A 22,830-nucleotide genomic window follows, 5' to 3' on the forward strand; every position below is an offset into this window, starting at 1 on the left:
CCATGAGTAGCAATCTTTCTTGAGATGCCCGGGCTTCTTGCAATAATGGCAGCTCCTAGTTTCCTTCCCTAGGGTATCAGCTTGTTTCTGATGATGGGGCTTCTGAACTTGAGTGAACTTCTTCTTCTTGTCTTTGAATCCTTTTACATTCAAGGCTTGACCCCCTGCTTCCTGGCTTGTATTGGACTTTCTTAACTCCTTCGATTTGAGAGCACACTGAACCTCTTCCAGAGTAATAGTTTTCTCTCTGCCATACAACATGGCATCCCTTAGATGATCGAAGGCCTTTGGCAGGGCACTGAGGAGAATGATAGCCTTGTCTTCATCCTTAAGTTTCACATCAATATTCTCTAAATCGTTCACAGCCTTGTTAAACTCATCTAGCTGCTCTGCAAGGCCCTTATCTTAATGAATCTTGAAAGAATATAGCCTTTGCTTCATGAATAACCTGTTGGCCAATGACTTTGTCATGTAGAGAGACTCAAGTTTCTTCCACACTCCTGCTGCAGTTGTCTCCTTGGATACTTCCCTCAACACGTTGTCGGCCAAGCACAAAATGATCACACTATGAGCCTATTCATTTATTTCCTCCTTCTTGGCTAGAGTTTTCTCATCTGGACCATCTTCTTCTGCCTCCTTTCCAGCATCAGCCTTGATAGCATCTCCAAGGCCTTGCTGCACCAACAACGCGCGCATCTTAATGCACCATAACCCAAAGTGGTTCTTGCCGGAGAATTTCTCTATTTTGAATCTTGTAGTAGCCATTTCGTCGAACGCTTAATGTGCAAAGATCACACAGTAGGAGTCTGCAAAAATGGATCAATCTTCTTCCTTTTCTTTCCCACAAACGGCGTCACTTGTTATGTAAACTGAAGATTGACAGCAAGAAATAACGAACAGAAATAAGAAAGAACTCGAGGGATTTTACGTGGTTCGATTGTAAGATCTACATCCACGGACCAAGGGAAAATGATTCACTATATTTGAGATACTTTACAGAGTTTTACAATCGCTCAAGAATTCACTCCAACTCTCAACACTTATAATCTCATTCTAAACCAAGAACTAATCAAGTGAATGATTTTGGAGACTCTCTTCTTGAATTACAAAAGCTGAAAAACTGAATAAGGAATGCAGGCTTCGATCTGCTATATAACGCTCCTCTCTTCTTCCAACGGCTCTCGGATCAGTTTGCATTAGTTAGTTAAAACCGTTGCATGATCCAGCTGTTGTCACCGAACCAATCTTGGTTCTTGATTTCATCTCCTTTGTATCCAACGGCTACGGATTATTGAGATTACTTTCCAACACAAACATATATGGAAATCTATACTACTTAGAGCATCCCCGTCGCTACTTTCCGGGGCGGACGGCGTCCGTGCCAGCGGCGCGACACAACTCCGTCCGCCGTTGTGCTCGCGCCAACGGCACGGTGCTGCTCGATAATAAGAGTACGTCCGTGCCGCTGAGCAGGTCGACGTGACAGCGTGCGATTGGCCAACGGCAATGCCGTTGTAATTTCTGCTCGATAATAAGAGCACGTCCGTGCCGCTGAGCAAGTCGACGTGGCATTATGTGATTGGCCAACGGCAATGCCGTTGTAATTTCCTTTTTTTAAAAAAATTGAAAATAATACTAAAAATTTTAAAAATATATATTTTTGGATTCCTAAAAAATATATCCGTTTTTTGAATTTTTTTTGAATTTTTTTAAAATTTTTGTAATCTCTAAATCCTCTATAAATACACACATTTATCATCTATCATGTAATTTTAAATTTTTAAGACTTTAATTATATAATTTTTAATTTTTAGGATTTGAATTATGTAATTTTTAATTTTTTAGTAATTTGTAATAGTATTCCAGATATTTTTAATACATTCTAATATTATGGAAATATTTTTATTTAAATTGAATGATGGAATGGTGGGACCCTTGAGTATGTCCTTGCGGAAGAACATGATGTGGGTGCTGTGCTCTTGGAGAATAGCAGAGAGTAAAATATGAATAAAAGTGGGTCCAGACCCACTTTCATGCTCTTGCTTAAAAGCATGAACGGGGATGCTCTTAAGAGTTGCAGTTGGTTGAAATTACTATAATACCCTTTTTGGAGTAAAAATGAGAAGCTGATGTGTAATATCATGTGTTATTATATTTTTAATAACATTGTGCAGATTTAAAAAAACAGAGAAAGGGGGACAAATTAAGAGCATCCACAATGAGACTGGATTTCACATAGCCCTCACATAGCCTTCACACTGCCACATCATCAGCACTGAAATTCCCCTGCCACATCAGCTTGCCACATCAACTGGACATTAAATAGCCCTTTCATAGCCTTCCCACTACCTATCCACATCACTAATAACAATTATATAATTTAATTTACAATCGTATCAACATACGGAATTTAATTTACGAGACAAATACGGGAAATTCGAATAATACTATTAAAATTTAAAAAGTACATTAATTTTAAAAAAAAAGTACAATAATTTAAAAAAAGTACAAAAATTAAAAAGATAGAGAGAGTACTCGTTAAAACAAGTGGTGCGAATGAAAATGACGTTCAAAGCGCGTATATATAGTGTTTTCGAAAAAAAAAAATTAAAAATTAAAATATGCCGCTGGTCTGACGCCGATCCAGGGCCTACAATGGCGCCGTGAGGATCGCCGTTAAAACCGGCGTCATCACACGAATCGGCATGGCCACGCCGATTTGCCGACGCCGGTCTCAATGGTTCGGCGTCAGAACCGGCGTCGGCGAAAAATCGGCGTCGCGGTTTTGACGCCTCCATTGCTGATGCTCTAAACACATAGCCAGACAGATTTAGGGTTCAAGGTTTAGGGTCCTACAATCTTCAAGAAATAAAAAGCTGTAGCTTTGCAGTCTAAGAGTATAGACATAGCGTACATGACAATCTTGAAGCAAAATCTCTATATATACCAGTACAAAACAAATTACAATGACAGATCTGTGCCAGAAAAAAAAAGCTCAATGGCTCAATGTTTTTTGCCTTACTTGCCCAAGATAAAATCGGTCGGAGCACACAAGACGGCGGGGAAGGTGAAGCAGGATGGAAGGAACCCGGCGAAGCAAGCGGTGGAGCGACGTGCAGGGCCGTAGGCGTGGTGGTGAGGCAAGGCGAGTTCAGCCGATTGAAAGGGAGAGGAGGCGCCGACTGGAATAGAGGGAGGAGGTGAAGCAGGTTGGAAGGAAACCGACGAAGCAGGTCGGTGGAGCGTGGCGGCGTTATGACAAGGAGAGAATGGATCGCCGACTGGGAGAGAGATGAAGGGAGAGGAAGAGAGGAGGCGTGAGTGAAAGAGAGAAGAGAGGGAGGCGCCTTTTTCATGTAGGGTTTCTAGGGTCTATCATGTGTTATTTGGAATTTATATTTTATTTTATTAATTTATTAATTTATGAATTGAACAATTAGGGAGGAGAGAGGAAGAGGCGTTTTTTTCATGTAGTGTTTATAGTGTAATTCATGTGTTATTTGGGATTTATATTTTACTTTCATTAATTTATTAAGGTCATCTGCAAAGCTATCTATTATCCGTCTTTTAATTGTCTCATCTTTTAACTATTCATGGGTTCCACTGTACTTTTCACTTCATCTCTTAACTAAGAGACACTACCTGCAATCCTCCATCTCTTATCCGTCTCTTAACCATCTCATCCCTTAACTATTCATTCAATTTCATTTTTTTTATTTCAAACAAATTCAATTAATAAAAACACACTTCATTAAATAAAATAAGATTACAACTTAAAATTCTAAAAATAATAAAAACTCATTAATAAAATCTTAAAAAAATTAAAAATACATAATTTTAATAAAAAATATATTTTTTATGGTGGATTAATTTGTGGGAATGATTTGATATTTATAGAAGTGATTGGAGGCTTAAAAAATAAAAAAAATTTAAAATTTGCAAAAAAACGCCTATAAACGGCTAGTATATTTTTTTGGATTTTTTTTTATTTTTTGAATTTTTCCTGAATTTTTAAAAAAAACAAAAAAAAAACATTTTTTCGGATAAAAACGACGCCCACTCGCGGGCCGGCGAGTGGGCGTCACAGACGAATCGGAGCTTGCCACGTCGCCAATGCGCGTGACGAGACGTCTCGCGAGCTGTCTCTCCGAGACGGGATGGAGACGGAAGGCTGCAACGCCGTCTCTTATTCGTCTCGTCTCTCCGGGACGAGATAAGAGACGGCTAAGGGATGCGTTGCGAATGACCTTAGTATTAGTTAATTGTTAGTGTACCAATTTACTATACTAAATTTTTTGGATCCAAAAAAATTCAGAATCTTATACTGAATTCGTATTGTAAAATTTTATTTAATTAAAAATATAAAATTTTATTGATGATAAAAAAAATTAAAATATTTCGAATTAAACATAGCGTGTAACTATTTTTTCCAACTAATAATAATTTGAAGAGAAGAAAATATATAGTACAAAAATATATTATTATTATTTTTTAATTTGAATAGAGTTCTAAAGTTAGAGCTATATTATTATGTTTTAAAAGCAAGGTTTAATATGGACTACTAATTTATTGTACTTTGTATAATATATATTGTCCAAATTATTATTTTTAATTAAGTAATTAAATTTATATATTAATTAATTTGTCTTCAATTTGATTTATTCTACTACTAGATAAGATAATTTTGTTTATGACTTTGAGTTCTATTTCTTTTTTATAATTTTCAAAATATTATCATGTACTACTATTGAATTTAATTTTGATGAAAATGCATCTATTAATTGTAATTTTATTTTATTTGTTTTATCATGTCTACTTAATTCTAAACAAATATGTTTTTAGTTAGGGTAAATTGCTTCTAAAATCATGAACTTTCACAATATTTTAGTTTTTCCCGTGAATAATAAAAGTTGCGTCAAAAATCATGAACTTTACCGGGTTGTGCAAATTTCCCAAACGACCCGACCCGGTAGTTTTCCGGCATAAACTTATTCTATGTGGCAGTCGGAACACAAAACGACGTCGGTGGTCTCTGAAGGAGAGGGAGGGGCGGAGGGCGACGGAGCGTCGTTGCTCCCACAGCGGCGCGGCGGTGCGTGCGCCGGAGAGGCGGCAGGCGGCGGCGCTGGAGTGAGGAAGGAGAAGATCTTTTTTTTTTAAATTAGGGTTAGGGTAAATGAAGTGGATGAAGAATCAGAATAAACACACTCAACTTCCAAATCATCTTCCATGTCAGCATAAATGCAAACATCATCACACTGCCGACTCGGGAAATCGGCACACGAGGGTAAAGTTCATGATTTTTGACGCAACTTTTAAAGTTCACGGGAAAAACCAAACTATTGTGAAAGTTCACGATTTTAGAAGCAATTTACCCCTTTAGTTATAAACAGTTATGTTGCAATTTCAAAACTCATGAACTACTGGTTTGTTATTGTTTTTTTATTTTTTATTTGCATTTATGAATATTTTTGTTTTGCTAATCGAAACTGGTGAACTATTTATTTGTTCAAATAGTTTGCTTTTTTTTTCTTTTGAAAATAGTAGTATTACATTTTTCTTTATTTGTATGTTTTATTCTATTTCATCCACACATCTCCTCTTTTGTTATTTCTTTTATTTTATACTACTCCCCCGTTCCATAGTAATGAAGTTATTTCAATTTTTAGTAAAGTCAACATATTCTTCTCACTTACTTTACTCTATTTTACTTTATTCTCCTTTCATCTCTCTACCTTTTTCATTTCTTACTTTATTCTTCATTACTTAACACACTTAACACATTTTTTCTTAGATTGCGTGTCGAAAAGAAACCCCCCATTACTATAGAACGGTGGGAGTATACCATCATCTACTAAAATATGAAATGTTTCATTGAGAGTGGGTTGAGAGAAGTACAAATATATTTATGCTGTTGTTTATAAAATTTTTAATTATTTATAATATTACAAATATTTATTTTAATTAGTTCTTATCTCTAAATATATTTTTATACTTATATATTCTATATTCTTTATTTTAAGTTAATATATCTTCATTATTTAAAAATCTTTTGTCTTGTGCATAGCACAGATGTTAACACTAGTACATACAAATAGCGAAGTTTACTTATAATAAACTGTCACATTTTCCTTTATTACTTGAAATTGAACCGGAAGCGTTAACCGAACTCCGAGCATCCACAAGAATATACATGCTCCTAATTAAATTTCTCTAGATTCTACAGTAACCATTGTAACCCCAACTTCTGTTGTATATGTTCTTACAAATATAATATTTGTCTTCGCCATCATGTCCATAACCAACAAGGGCTATGACATGACATGTTGGGTTACGTCATGAAGTGGCACAACCCACGCAAATTTGACTTTCAAAATATCCTAAAAATAAACAATCTTATAAATTAAAACTATTTTTCAAGATTTCATTAGTTAACAAACTAGAAATTGAAATGTAGAAAAAAAAACAATTTCATATCCCACTAGAATATGTTATGAATTTCAGGTAAAAAAAAACAAAACCGGCTACTAGTTCCTTATGCAACATCCGTTCAACATCATCATGGTTTTTCGCGCATACAAAGACTTTAATCCATTTTTTCATGTTATACCAAAAGTCAACAACTAAAATACGAACGGAGAATTTTTTAAAAAAATGCATGTAATATAAATTGACTCACATTTTTACTTGAAGTCCACACACCCTCACAACACAGGTAACCCACCCATTGATAAACTGTTACAAGGATATGTCATGTTTCTTGACATAGTTAAATGAGTTTTTGTAATTACATCTAAACCCTTCAGAGGGGACATCAAATGGACCTGAAGTTTCAATGCATGTGCTTGAACTGTTGAACATATGAATGTAGTCCATATACTCTTGAACTGAACTAATGCAAGAAGATCTTCTATTCGCAACCTCTTCATTGTACATCGTCGCCCTGACGGCGAATGCATAACACAAGTCTGACAACAAACAATGGAAGAATTGACTTTTTTAAAAAAAATATTAAGGCAGTGCTCACAGTAAAAATAAAGAATTTAATTTTAAATTTCACTTGTTTTCAGGCGGGATTTTTTATCGGCAAATTACCTAAATTAATTAATAAAATGGACCATTCTTTAATAAAGTTGTTTACCTCTTTAAAGAATGGACCATTCTTTAAATCAGGACACTTAATACATCATCTATAGGTATACTGAAAAACATAGAGAAAAAAAAGTCAGTGAATTATGATATTAGTAAAGGCTATTCAATTATACATTTGTTAAATTTATAAAACATGAATAAACAATGCAAAACTGATGGATGAGTGATTCTTGTTATAAGCTCCATATAGAGTGTTTATGCTCTGATTTTGACAAACTATTGGATGAATATGGAGACATTTTTTAGTGCTAACAGACTACTATAAGAGATTCGTGAAAGGCTAAGGGCCACTAGCTCCCCCTCCGGTGAATGTTACTAAACTTCCTAACTTTTTGTAGTAAAGCGATGCATAAGAAGCGTTTGATTAATTGTAGAATGCTATGACCTTTGACATTATTGTTAGCACTACTCAACTTTTCTAAAGACTGAGATCGACGCATCTAGAGACAGTATAATGCCCGTAATGAAAAATATGTTTTTACTAACTAGTGAAAATTTGAAAATCTGGTGATTGTGAATGTATAGTTATATAGGGTTCTTGTATTGTATAACCCTTTTTCTAGCATCATCTCAGTGTTCAGATTAACCTACATTAGATACCATTGGAAGTTAAAGTATGATTAAAAATCCAAATACCCCTAGTTGCATCCTCCTTGTATACATCTGATTCTCGGAACTTGTCGGTGAATTGAACTTTTGCAGGGGTTTTGTTTTTTAAGGGAATATCTCAAAATTGTCACAATGTTATGCATTTATATTAACTTTAAGCAAGTCTTTTTGGGTTCAACTAAGATCAAATGGGCTATTACCTCACTAAGAAAATTAAAAATAGATAAATCAAAAAAAAATTACAAAAAAAGAGAAAAGACTCTTAAGTTAGAAAATAGAAATTGTTAAAACAAATTAAACTAAAGTAAATTGAAAATAATAATTAATTTATTATAGAATTGTTTTGTTTTGTAGAAAAATACTACTCCCTCCGTCCCCAGAGACTATAAACTTTGTGTTCGACACGAGTTTTAATGCATTATTGATAAAGTAAAAGAGAGAGAGAGATACATAAAGTTTTTTAAGTGTTGCTAGTGGAGAATGAGTCTCACCTCAATAGAGAGAAGAGAGTTTCCAAAATTGGAATGTTCATATTCTTTGGAGACGGACGAAAAAGAAAACAATGCATATTCTTCAGGGACGGAAAGAGTATTCTTTTTCGTTCACGACTAATGACAATATTTTTCATTTTGGTCAGTTCACAAAAAAAGCTGCAATTGATAAACTTATTTTCTGTAGATTTTATGTTGGAGGTTATAAACCCTAACAAACGTATAGGTTGTTTACGGAATTTTATAGGTCGTCAAATGGTGGGAGTATCTTTCATCAAGTCTCTCTCACCAATCAATCAATTCTCTCTCTCATCTGTAATTTTCTGGCCATTGCAGATGAAACTTTTGCAGATCTCTCATCTATAATGTTTCTTTATTGTCGTCAAATTTCTTCAACTACACCTTTGCGTTTTTTGACCATTGAATTAGTACTTCTCAAAATTTATTAATGGCTGTGAATTGGGATTTCTTCAATATGCCTCGCTAAATGAGTTTCTACAATTTCTAGTTAAAATTTGTGAAATCAAATAGTCTGGATCCATTTAAATTTATTCAAAAAGGGATTTTAATTGTAAAAAGTGGTGTAGTTTCTTGTAGAGAAACATTTCAATGGTAAACGCATATGACCCTGTTATGAAATCCTTTCTTTCTCTTCCGAGTTCCAAATCGATATCAGATTTTACAATCACATCTGTGATAATATCATTCTCGGCGTTTAATCTCAGAGAAAAAAATAGGAAAAATCACTTAGAGATGGAAAACTTGGAAAGGGATAAGAAAGATGAAGATCAGATTTTAAATGGAGATTAAAATTGATGGATGATTGAATATCAAAAGAGAGAAGGTCAGATTTTAAATGGTGATTAAAATTGATGGACGATTGAATATCAAAAGAGAGAATATTACGATAAAAATATAAATATAAAAGAGAGAAATGTGATGATGATATATGCTAGAGAAATGTGACGAGGATGTCATGGCATCGGGCGCCTACATATCGCTCACATAACCCGCCCAGCAGATCGTTCCTCTATAAACCTAATCTTCTTCAACACCAAAAAATAGTCCATTCTTGCCGTCTTGGTCGGTTCCCCAGTTTTGTTGAACTTTTATTTCTAATGAAAAGGTCAAACTCTCTGCTAATAATTAGTCCAATCATTTTATGTGTGTATCTCTCACAAAGATAGGAAATCGCCCAAAAAACTCAGTATATTAGCCCATATGCAATAAGATCGGTAGTCTTACACTACAAAACCGATTGAGATCAACGTCAACATCAATAGGTGTTGCATTTAATTTTTAATAGGTGATTTCATCAATCCAAAGTCCCAACTACCTTATTGATGGGGTACGAACCAAACCCTAATGGCAAGCCCAATAACAGTGACGGCCCATCAGCCTAGAGCCCAAGAAAGAGTATCTGTTCGGCACCAAAGAGTTCGGACTCAGCCTATAGCTCGGTAAAGTTCGGCACGACCAAAGAGTTCGGACTCAGCCTACAGCTCGGTAAAAGCCGACCAGTCAAGCTCTCCTCTCAGATCGGCAAGAGCTGATCGGTAAAGTCCAGCAGTTCGGTCTCAACATTCGACCGAACTAGGAGTTAGTGGACTCATGAAAGACCTCCACGACCTCCACTATACCCACGATCTATTTAGTGGTATGAAGCAGTTATTGAGCAGTTATTGCTCACCCACGATCTTGTTAGTGGGGCTGCAAACCACGATCCTAGTTCGATGTATAAATAGAACTTAGATCAGATAGAAAAGGGTTAAGCTCTCTAGAGATAAAATACCATATAGCAAGTCTGTGTTGTAAGCTGTAATCCCAGATCAAGCAATACAATCTTGCCCTCCCTTCTTCCCGTGGACGTAGATTTACTTCAGTAAATCGAACCACGTAAATCCTTTGTGTCGTAATCTTCATTCTCTACCAGCATTTACTAACATCAGAAATTCGCGGATCCATCACTTATAGATATGATCACTCTATTAGATAGGTTCAGTGATAAATGTTCGTGGAAGCTATAGAAAAAACAAGTTTAGGATATTCAGATATTTCGATATCTTTATGCAATTTCGAATTTTGAGATGTGACTTCATAATTTCAAATTTTCGAACAATTCAATTAAAAATCCGAACTGTTATCTAAATACTCACCCCTAATTACCAACATCAACCATTTGATCCACCCGAGATAAAATGCTTCAAAGTAAAGACATAAATAGAGTTTTAAAAAATAATTGAATACCTTATCAAAGAGAAGTAAGATTTACTCATTCATTCATTACCAAGTCTTATGGAATTCTATTAATATTGAATTGGTATATAGAATAGAAGAGACAACATAATTTAGAAAATAAGTTGGTATCACTATAGAATGTGATGGTGGACAATCGCTTGGATAGTAAATATAGCGGTGTAAGCCTCCATCGATGGAGTTCCCAAGCGGGGGAACATTCGGATTTCAGATCAAATTGTCCAATTTGATTCAACCTAAAAAATATAATTTTTTATAAAAAAATGAATCCGATTCAATTTGAATTGTCTGAAAATTTGAATCCGAAACCTGATCCCAAATTCTAATACCATATACCATTAGAATTGCTCACAAAAGTTTATACTTATAATATAATATACTATAATATAATATATTATAAAAATACATTTCATTAAATTTTATCATGTTAATAACTTAAATTAGTCTGGGTTAGAGTGAAATTTAAATAAAATTTATAGATATAAGTAGTACGATTGAAAATTTATAAAAGGTAAATGGATCTTGTTTAATGTGAGATAAATTGGGTTGGTCGAAGAAATATATTGGATAATAAGATTTGGTGTGTAAATTGTATTCCAGATCATTTTTGTCTGATCTAATACAAAAGCCTAACTTGTGAATTATTTTTTTTAAAACTCCTACATAAAGGAGGAAATTAGAAATGATATCAAGAGGGCTAGAACTCAGCACCTCAAATAAAAATGTCTAAGCTCCATGCCGATAGGACAAAGGCTCCAGACAAGCCCAACTTGTGAATTAATCTAACCGTACAGTGCATAGTTGGCTTTAAGAGCATCCCCAACTGTGCTCTTGGGCAAGAGCACTGTCTTTGCCGTCGGCATGGACTTGCTCTTGCCGAAGAGCACCACCGTGCCGAAGAGCAGGGCGACAAGGCAGCGTTCCATTGGGCGGTGATGCCCAATCTCCCTATGCGCAATTGGAGGTGTTTTTATTCCGTTAAATTTATTTTTTTTAAAAACCATAAAAAAATTGAAAAATAATTTAAAAAATATAAAAAAATGGATTCCAAAAAAATATAGCCGTTTTCGACCATTTTTTTCTAATTTTTTATTTTTATTTTTTTTACATCAAATAGTATTGATATCAGTCAATCTTTCTCATCAAATGTCAATTTTTACTTAAGATAGATAGGTTTATGTTTATGGTTGCAATTCCCAATTTTGTAGTCTATATATATATATATATATATATATATATATATATATATATATATATATAAAAGCATGTTCTTGTGTCTTCAATTAGAAAGTAACAAGATTCATCAATTATATAATTTTGAATTTTTTAAGAATTTGTAATATTATTTTGTGTATTTTGAATGCATTTTAATATTGTTGAAATGTTTTTAATAATTGATGTATTTAAATTGAATAATAGAATAGTGAGACCCTTGAATAGTGTAAGAGCATGCTTTTGCGGAAGAGCAGAGAATTAAAAATGAATAAAGGTCTCGGATACACATCCGTGCTCTTGGCAAGAGCATGGATGAGGATGCTCTAACATTTTCCTTATATTATCCCAAATTCATAATTATTGTTTTTTCTTATTCTAAATTAAAGCCATACGAAATAAATATACTATCCAATAACTATTTCTTACTACTAGTTTATACTCCAATGCAAAAAGTTCAACAAAAATGTTATTACATTTAATATTAATTTCATGTAGTCAAAATAATACACTTAGATTTTATTTTTAAATTTCAAAATTTTAAATTACGTAAAAATAGTTTATTTTGTTTTTGGTTATCTAAACTGACTTCATTATCCACTAATGAACTCCAATCACTTTTTTTTTATAATTATAATTATGTATTAAAAACTTTATTATTAGTATTATTATTATTATAAAAATATCTATTGAAATAAAAAAGTGCCAACAAAAAAAATAAGACACGGCCACCTGCTGCAGCCATTTTAATAAAATCAATATAAAATGTAAAAAATACGTCCATTTTATACGAGGACATATAAATATATAAGAAGTGAAATGGCGAGCAGCTTGAGTGAAAGAGAGAGATAAGAGTCCGGAGATTAGAAGAAGAAGAAGAAGAAGATACGTAGGAAACAAAACGTTTGTCAATCCCTCATATTTGCAGTATCCCTTGTAATCGATAGCTTTACAATTCTTGTTTTTCCTATCTATATTTACTTCCCATTAGAAAAAAAATCCGATTTTTTCTTGCTAATAATTAGAAGAAATCTATAATATTCTTGATTTTGTTCATGGAGTTTCCGATGGGGAAATGTATATGTATATTCATGTGTGTATTAGCGGCATCAGCTACGTCGTTTCGATTAGTGTCTTCGTCATCGACTTGTGAACGTGATTCCACAGAATTTCTTCACGATCTGAATTCTCAGTGCCCCTTATCGATCCATTGCTCCTCGCCCCCAATTCAGGTAATTTATTAGTATGATTTTTTATTGTAAAAATTTCCCCCCTTTATTTTTGTCGTTTTTTGTTATTATTGCGCATAAGTGCGTCTAGGGTTTCAATGCTGTTGCTTTTGCGTCTGTTGATTTAGAAAGATGCTGTGATTTTGTTTTAATATTTATGTGTATGGATTATTCGATTTTGTATGAGTATGTCGGCTATTAAAGGCCATTTTTTGATGTTATCGGTGTTGCCATCTAATTGCACGCCTCTCTCTCTCTCTCTCTGTTTTCTTCTTTGTTATTGTGAGCTCATATTTCGTCTTATTACTTGAGCTGTATGCTTTTGTGCAAAAAGAGTAAAATGATGTGGGATAGAGTTGTATGGAGCTAAATGTTATTGGTATGAACATTTTTTTTGGCTTTGTTGGAAGCTTATCTTGATTCTTGACTTGTTTGTTATTATTTCTTCTGTTTTGAAACTCTTTGTCATTGAAATTAGGTACGTCGTAGCCTATCTAACTTCAAGTCATGTTTGTACTGAAATATCAATTGCACACACACAAACACACAACCAAATGAATGAGCTATGTTATTAAAATGGCTAAACAGTGTTACGTACCATATGCAAGTGCCAAGTTTCAACCTTAGGAATTCAACTACACATATATGTGGTGTGGTAGTGTTCAATTATAATAGCGTTAGATAGTTTGGTGGGATTGATATACATGACTGATGTTGATAAGCATAGAAGTTAGGGGTCCCTAACTTAATCCAAAACCATGGTCAAAGCCAAAGGGTTGACTCCCACCTGTGGAACCGATGTGGGATTTGAATCAGTCTATTCCCCTTTCGAAGCAAGTCCCACCATCCATTTACTGCCCCTTGACCAACATCTTCGGTGGCACCCCTTAGGTCACCTTCCATTAGCCCCTTTTTGTAGACACGCTCCAAATTGATAACCATATAAGTTAAGGAGCCCTAACTTAACCCAAAATCATTGTCAAAGCTAAAGGGTTGACTTGTGCTTATATGCTATCCCAAACTTTCATGCGGAGGCGATGTAGGATTCGTATTAGAAGTAGTTCTGTGTTTTTATATTTTGAAATATTTAAGTTTAAATTGTCTATATCTTTCTGCCATATTGATTTTTTGGAGGTATCCTTTTATGGTTTATATTTCATATTTAATTATTTATTGATGCATTAATATGTGATTGAAGGTGAATGAAGAATCCCTTGAAAATGCTATGAGCTTCATTCAAGACAATGAATATACTGCGGTTCTTTTTTATGCTTCCTGGTGTCCTTTCTCAAGCATCTTCAAGTCTAGGTTTTCTACCCTTAGTTCCATGTATCCACAGATCAAACATATAATGGTCGACCAAACCTCAGTCTTGCCCAGGTAAGTGTTTTCTCTTCCTATATTAACACCTCTTCTAGTTAAGAAGAGCTTTTGCATTTCAAACAATGGCGAACCTATATTGTGTAGTCTCCTATAAACCAGAGATATGGGCATCTCCACTCATCCATCACACAGCACCAGCTTAACAGAAAAGTAGTAAACGTCTTTTTGCAGGCATCTGTTGTTGGCACTGCTGCACTGCAGCATACAAGCTTGTGAAATTCCATTTACAAAATTTCTTTTCACTACTCAGAGGTTGTGGTCATTGCCACATCTGCTTCAACAGTAGTTTGATTAAATGACCGAACTACCTAAAGATGTTTCTTGGTCAAATATTTAGTATGGATGATTCTCTTAACTTTATATCAATATTAGTGCTTTTGTAGGGTAGGGTCCTTGATAGTTATGGTTTCTCTTGTTTCTTAGCTTATTCTATGTTCTAGCTCACCTCGCTAAACTTTTAGATACCATATTCAGCTAGGGATGGTTAAACTCTTTCCATTTTTTAATTGTGTGTGTTCAAGTCCTTGCCTTAGTTTAACTTGTCTGTTGTGTGCAGTGTCTTCTCAAGATATGGGATTCACAGTGTACCGTCACTACTGATTGTGAATAAAACTACTAGAGTGAGATATCATGGTCGAAAAGATCTCCATTCTATTGTAAACTTCTACAAGAAAACTACAGGTACCAGTACCACCAATGGTTAAAAGTTGATGAGTGCGTACGCGGTCTATGTAGTTTTACTCAACTTTAGCTTAAGAATCTGATCAGGTTTATCTTCGTGTGTTTTCCTTCATAAATGACTGTTACTCTTTGTAAGGTCCTATATCAGAAGATAGCTAAAATATTTTTCATCCCTCCTTGAATTGTATCTTCCTTTATCTATGTGATGACATGATCAGTATATTTAAGCATTTGTGGGTGATGAAATTCTTTTATTTGGTTAGGTCTGGATCCTGTAGTGGATATGGTAGAAGACACAACATGCAATATAGAGAGCGAGAAGCGAGTATTTGGGGATTGGAAAGGAGCATCATTGAAAGAGATTTTCTTAAGGGAACCTTATCTACTAGTCTCTGTTGTATTCGTCATGTCAAGGGCTTTTCTATATCTCTTCCCAGAGATCGCATCTCATATAATGTCGATTTGGTTGGCATACATTCCTCATCTGAATATGGGGATCTTCGGAGAGTCAAGGCAGCTTATAGGTCGAGCACTGCATCTGATTGATGTAAAGAGAATTTGGAGCAAGCTAAAGGTGTGCAAGACTAGGAACTTCCACAGGGGAGCCAGGAATGCTCGGGTTTGGGCGTCGTCCTTGGCCTCTGTTTCATTGGGCGAGACATCATCATCTAGAGCATTATCTTCCAAGGACTTATGAACCATTTTTGTACCATTTGTTGCCACTGGGGTTTTCCCTTTTACTGATGTAATCGTTAGTCTTTGCAGTCACTCTGGTCTGCCTTGAGAAATATGTTATTTGAAGACTTGAGATTTCTGACTCTAGTGAGAGAAAAGCATGTAAATTCTTAGACATATTCCTTTGGTTGTAAAATATACAAGTTGATGAGAACAAGTCCAAATCAGCGTAATGTGTTTCCTCTATATATGTAAGTATCATTGGTTTTTAACTGTATAGTAAAATAACACTAACTTTATGATCCATGCATAAATAGCGTAATTTGTGGTAGCCCGAGTGTAAGGGAAAAATTCTATTTTTGGTAGTGCATGTTAATGGAATTCCATTTTAATGAAGCTCTTTAGTCGAATTCCGACTCAGGGAGTGACGCATAACCGTTATGCGTCGTTAATAGAGAGACGCATAATCATTATGCGTCTTTATTTAGTGACGCATAAGCATTGTGCGTCTTTCAATAGCGACGCAAAACACTTATGCGTCTTTCAATAGCGACGCATAACGCTTATGCGTCTTTTTCTAGCGACGCATAACGCTTATGCGTCTTCCGTCGCGTTTTAAAAACAGGCAGATAGAAACAAACTGAGCAGAAGCAGCGAAGCGAGCCAAGCGACGAAACCGTAGCAATTTCCGACGAATCCCAGCAATTTCCGGCGAATTTTCACCATTTTGCAACCATATTCCGGTAATTGTTCTTCAATTTGGCTAAATACATCATTTATTGATTAATTTGTGCATGTTTTCTGCAATTTGGCTAAGGTACATAAGTTCTTCATTGATGAATGAGACTTGTGACACGACAGGTTCCAATCAACTTTTGACCATGCCAGGGCGACCATGGATGGTCGCATTAATCCGGGCTATATGGCGTGGTACAATAGGATCACAGTGTCGTACCTAGTTCAACCTGAGACAAAGTCAACTGTTGGGATGAACGAGTCAGCCTCGTCTATGAAGAAAATGGTATGTTATGTTTTTTGTATATAACAATGTATTTAGTTTGAAGTTTGTATATATTGATTGTAATGATCTTGTATTTGTGTTATCTAGGTTGAGACCCTTCAGGGGATATGGCATTTGACCTTTGAACATGACACAGACCCTCGGTTACGGCAGATTCGAGAAATGGCTGCTGATGCCCTTCGTACGATGGACCATACTGATGTGATGGAGTATCCAACTTCGCAACGTCGAAATGTGGTCGTGCCGCCACGCCCACCAACTTCTCTTCGTCATGGACTGCCGGGTGTCCGGACGGGTGGGCACGGGATTACACGACAGCATAGGTTGTCGCAGCAGCAGCAGCAGCCGCAACCTCAGTATGCGGTACCAGAGCCCTTGAATCCGGAGTACGATCCCCCAGGATGGTCTCAGTTGAGTGGTGCAAGCCACGAGCCCTCGCAATGGGGAGCACGAGCATCATGTGATTCATTCTTTGGCGGTGGGTCTGACTGGGATGCAGCTATAGCAGGACGTGATCCATACTTCCAGAATTATCAATTTGTGGATCCTGTGGGGGAAGAAGAGGACCAGGAAGAAGATCATGAAGTCATATTTCAACCTCCGACCGAGGGATCCTCACGACCAACTGTGAAGAGTTCATCAAACAAGATCGGGAAGGCTATGCACAATCTATTAAGGGGATTTTCAACAAGGAAGAACAAAGGGAAAGCTCCAACAAAGTTCACGCCTTCGGGGAAATATGTTTTGTTCATATGTTGGTATTTGTTTATATTGAAACAGGTTTTGGTCATATGTTGATATTTGAACATTGTTGATGGGTTGAAACAGGTTTATATTCGGGCATATGTTGGTATTGTGTATATTTGTTTATATTGACATAACAACCGTCAACAAACGTCAATAAAATGAGTTGAAACAGGTGAAAATGAGTTGAAAACGAGGTCAATCATAGAGTACAGAGATTTCACCCGACCGGGCATTTTGGCGACCTGAAACGCCCGGTCGGGCATTTTCGGAATGGAGTCCAGAGAGTTCGCCCGACCGGGCGTTTTGGCGACCTAAAATCGCCCGGCCTGGCGATTTATGCCGAACATTAGACATGCTTTATTTCCGCCCCGGGTATAAAAGGCACCTCTGTTTTCGACGCAAAATACATAAGATACATCAAATATGCCCAAACACAAATATCAACAACATTCATCCTTGACGCAATGCCTTCTCTTGTCAGCAGTTCCTGCAATTCAATAAAAACTAACAAATGAAAGCAAAATAAACATGAATAATGATGAATGTAGCTAAATTTATGAACAAATTACCGGATCTTATAGAGAAATAGCCGAAAATCGCCGGAAATCCGAGAGAGGAAATGAAATTGTATTTTGTGCGCTGCTTCTGCCCGCCGTGTGTTAAAAGCTGACTGAAAGACGCATAAGGGTTTTGCGTCATTAGGGTAAGAAGCATAAGCATTATGCGTCTTTAAACGACGCATAACCCTTGTGCGTCATTAGCGAAAGACGCATAAGGGTTATGCGTTTCATTAATAACGACGCATAACTCTTATGCGTCACTCCCCCATTTAGAATACATCTAATCTCCTTCATTAAAATGGAATTCCATTAGTGGAGTAGAACAAAAATAGAAAGAAGTCCAGTGTAAGCCTCAACTCAAAATCGTCTACCATTTGCACTGTTGTTTATAGTTCTCAGAAACCTTCAACTTTGTTAAAAAAAAGCGGCGCCCTTACTCTCCCACACCATGGTATGACGTTTGATTGTTGTAGTATAGTATAATATTCCTACCATATGTTTATATGTTTTGTCTGCAATATGATATGGATTCTTTGTAGACTGCAGAAGGTGTGAATCCGAAAGCATATCCATTGGCAGATGCGCAACTGATTACTACTGTACTTGATTTGGTTCAACAAGCCGCCAAGGCGCGAGCGCCAACTGCAAACTACTCAAAAAGGGTGCTAATGAAGGTTTGGGATATACGGTATTACTTTATTCGTTTTTAGGGTTTGAATTGAGTTCCTTACTGACTGTGAGTTGAGAATTTCCTGCAGCTACTGAAACACTCGAATTTTGCACTGTTTTAAGACCTTTATTTGGTCCGTTTTTAATGCCAAAATCACAATTCATGTCCATATTTTGCATATTTTATCTATTTTGGTATTTTGACGTGTTTTGTGAGAAATGTGCATATTTGAGCTTAAAAAGACAGGAAAAAGTCGAAGTTGGAAATCTGGAACTTTCGAGACGCCCAGCGGTCCGCTGCAACTAATACAGCGACCGCTGGGGTCAAACGACCGCTGAGCTAGTAGCGGTCCGCTCCGGAGAAAGTTGTGCTGAAACAAAGAACACGCCCAGCGATCGCTGGGGAGTGCGCAACGACCGCTCGAAGAGTTTCCGAAGCTATGTGATTATTCACAGCGACCGCTGCAACATAGTGTAGCGACCGCTCTCCAAGAGACAGAGGCTACGGATCAACATGCAACGACCGCTAGCCAAGGTGCAGCGGCCCGCTGGGAAAACATGGCGCACGAAATTGATCTACTTTCTCCTCAAGATTTACCAATCTTCGCCACTTTTTGCCTTATTTGATGGAGCTCGAATTTTCCTCTCTATATATATCCCCTCAAACCTTTTCATTAGGATCTTCTTTTTGCCATATAATTCTAGAGCATAAATTTGAGAGAGTTCTTCATTGTGTAAGAGGTTGAAAAAGGAATCAAGAGAGGATCAAGGCTACAAGGATTCAACATTTGGGTTTTATTGCTTTAGTTCTTATGTTCACTTTATTTTCCCTTCATTCTATGTTTTTAGATTATTCAATTATGTGTAACAAAATTCATAGGATTCTAAGGATGTGTTAGTAACGACTTTGGTTATTCAATTTCGTTTTCTATTTAATATCCGTTTTGTTTTTACTTCGTTTCTTCCCTAAGTTGTTCCATAATACTTCACGTTTGAGTGACACATTCGGTGATGATTTAATATAACTTGCTACATAATCGTGAGAGGAGGTTGGCGAGTTAGATCCACTTAGTAGACACTACAATTAGTTTCCCTTAAAACGGCACTGTTAATTGAGAGTGAAGAATTTTCAAGGGTCTTAGGAGCTTTTAGGAGTTACGAATCTAGGATTGACAACCGTGGTGTTAGTAATCTACGCTTGTGTCGCATGGGCAAAACTTATGTGACTCGTTCTATCAAAGTATAAACTGTACTAGGGTATTGTAGTTGGAATTCGTATAACCATAGCTGTGAACACACATCCCTGGAATTCTCTTATCTCTCATATTCTACCTCTTTAATTATTTGCAATTAGTTGTTTATTTGCTATCAAGTTGTTCTTGTTTTCAAAAATCCAAAATTCTCTCGTTTTCCCAAAGATTGAAAGAAGCTTAGTAGGAGGTAGTCAATCTGTGATTGTTTTCCTGTGTTCGATATTCGGTACTGACCTTTAGGTGTACTATATATACTCTGTATACTTGCAGGTTTATTTAGTGCTAATAAAAAGTGCATCAGCTACTAAGACGTAGAACCGTGGGATTTCTGAATTTGTTGTGATGGTGGCTGATACATAGCCTCTAAAAATCCTCCTTCACCTTCCGCTTCTTGCTCAAGAAAGGTACTTCTTTGTTGTCACATACGTGGTTTCTGTTTTAGCACTATGCAATGCTGAGTTCATGCTTAATACACATGTGACCAAGATCATTCAGTATCGAGCTATTAGCTTTAGGTATATTGTATTCTTTGGAATGTATCAGAGCCCAGGTGTGACATCTAGAACATTCAAAATCAACAAAATAATTATAGATTATGACAGTAGTAATTGATAAGAATGTCAAAGACAACATTCCATCCCACGAACTTGGATTTTCCATATTTTCGCCTGTGTTGATGCTCTTTCCAGTGGCCATTGTTTAGGATTCCACTGTTCTTGTTATGACCAGTAAAAGCTAGGCAAAATTTTATCTGTTTTCCATGGGGAACTAAAACCATTACATGGCCAAGTAGAGCATTTGATCACTTTCTTGAGTGACACTATGGTGAACTTTGACTGCAGCTGCAGAATGTGCCCTATGTGTTTGTTTCATCCAAGTGAGCTCTTGGTCGAGCATGTGGAGTTACGAGGCCCGTCATTAACTGTTTGTTACCAGCAATGAGAGCATCCAATTGAAATCTCAAATACACCAGTTGAAGGTATATTTTTCTTCTTGCCTTTCCTACCATATGAAATGAGATGCCTTTTGTAGAAAGTAGAAATCTCCATGTAGATTTGTCATTTTGACTCTCAATCAACACCAAGACAAGAAGTATATTACTACCATATATCAAGTGGTTTATTCATATGAACTGAGATGCCTTTTGTGAAAGTAGAAACCTAACCGGTTGCTTTTACTTTCTTCCTTCATCAACATATATACATGATAGGATTGTTCATTCACTATGTGTCAAGTCAGTTGTGTGTTTAAGTGTTCGGATTGTCGACTGCAACAGATGTTTGATATTGTCCGCTTTGGGTCAAGCCCGCACGGATTTGTTTTTAGGTGACTCCCAAAAGGCCTCAAACGGATTGAGGTTGGACAAAAATTATATACATCTTCCAACTTTCCTCAGACTCCCCATGTGGGATGAGTTTGTACTCAACAAACCTCCCCCTCAAACCAGATCACATCGGGAACAGACAGACGCAGTCAACATATCGAGACATTACGGGCCCAACTCGAACTTGAGTCGTCCTGGTCCCCACTCGATCTGGCTTTGATATCACTTGTTCGGATTATCGATTGCAACAAATGTTTAATATTGTCCGCTTTGGGTCAAGCCCGCACGGATTTATTTTTGGGTGAAGAATTTAGATTTCTGCGAACATTGTGTTTTTGGGAAGCTTCATCACAACAAGTTCCCAAATAAGGGTGTTCATCGGACCAAGGGGACGCTCGACTACATTCACTTGGATTGTTGGGGTCCATCACGTGCTGAATCTATTGGAGGTCACAAGTATTTTGTGTCGATGATTGATGACTACTCGAGTCTTGGGTGATTATGATGAAGCATAAAGGTGAAACTTTCAAGAAGTTCAAAGACAGAGAAGAAGATCAAGCGACTGAGAACTGATAATGGTTTGGAATTCTGTTCGTCTGAGTTCAATGAGCTCTGCAAGAACGAGGGGATTGTTCGCCACCACACTATTAGACATAGACCACAACAGAATGGTGTGGCAGAACGCATGAATCAGACACTGCTGGAAAGAGTGAGATGTATTCTTTTCCAGGTTAATTTGACTAGGAAGTTTTGGGCAGAAGCAGTAAACACGGCGTGCTACCTGATCAACCATGGACCTCACACACATTGGCTGCAAGACACCTTATAAGATATGGTCTGATACACCTGCAGATTACTAGTTGCTGAGAGTTTTTGGAAGTACTGTTTACTATCATGTGAGTGGGGGTAAATTGGAACCAAGAGCTAAGAAGAGAGTATTTGTGGTTATGGACAAGGAGTTAAGGTGTATAGAATCTGGTCACCTTTAGAAAATAAAGTTATTCATAGTCGGAATATGGTGTTTGATGAGAATTCTATGCTTAACTCAGTTGTGAAGTTTATCGGTGCAGAGGATTCTGGTAGTGTTGATAAATAGGTGGAGCTACAAGTCACTCACGATGAGAGTGAATCACAACTCCAAGGTGGAGAAGATCAACACACCACTGCTGAAACTACTAGTTCTGATATTCATCCAGAAGCTCGTCAAAGAAGCATTGCTATTGATAGAGCTAGGATGACAGGTGTGAAGCCTCCGCTGAAGTACGGTTTTGAGGACATGATGGTATATGCACTACAGGTTGCCAGCGAGGTGGAAGATGAACCATCCACTGCAGAACCATCCACCTACAAGGAAGTTGTTTCGGGCAGTGAGCGTGCTAGATGGCTCGCTGCAATGGGAGAGGAGATGGAATCATTATGGAAGAATCTGACTTGGGAGCTGGTCAAACGGCCTAAGGGGAGGAAGATTGTTACTTGCAAATGGATATTCAAGAAGAAGGAAGGGACCACAGCAGATGAAGGTGTAAGATACAAAGTTCGGCTAGTTGCAAGAGGGTTCACGCATAAGG

General features: G+C 36.6%; 1 protein-coding gene across 1 annotated transcript; it reads left to right on the forward strand.

Moving 5' to 3' along the window:
• The first annotated feature begins 12,530 nt into the window (after positions 1 to 12,530).
• On the forward strand, positions 12,531 to 15,934 carry LOC121743654 (5'-adenylylsulfate reductase-like 5). The gene is made up of 4 exons (XM_042136985.1): positions 12,531 to 12,952; positions 14,148 to 14,329; positions 14,889 to 15,013; positions 15,277 to 15,934. Exons 1-4 carry the CDS (start codon positions 12,776 to 12,778, stop codon positions 15,708 to 15,710), a joined length of 918 nt encoding a protein of 305 aa, XP_041992919.1. The 5' UTR covers positions 12,531 to 12,775; the 3' UTR covers positions 15,711 to 15,934.
• The last annotated feature ends 6,896 nt before the right edge of the window (positions 15,935 to 22,830 follow it).

This window comes from Salvia splendens, chromosome 1 (genome assembly GCF_004379255.2).
Source record: "Salvia splendens isolate huo1 chromosome 1, SspV2, whole genome shotgun sequence".
Classification (NCBI taxonomy): Eukaryota; Viridiplantae; Streptophyta; class Magnoliopsida; order Lamiales; family Lamiaceae; genus Salvia; species Salvia splendens.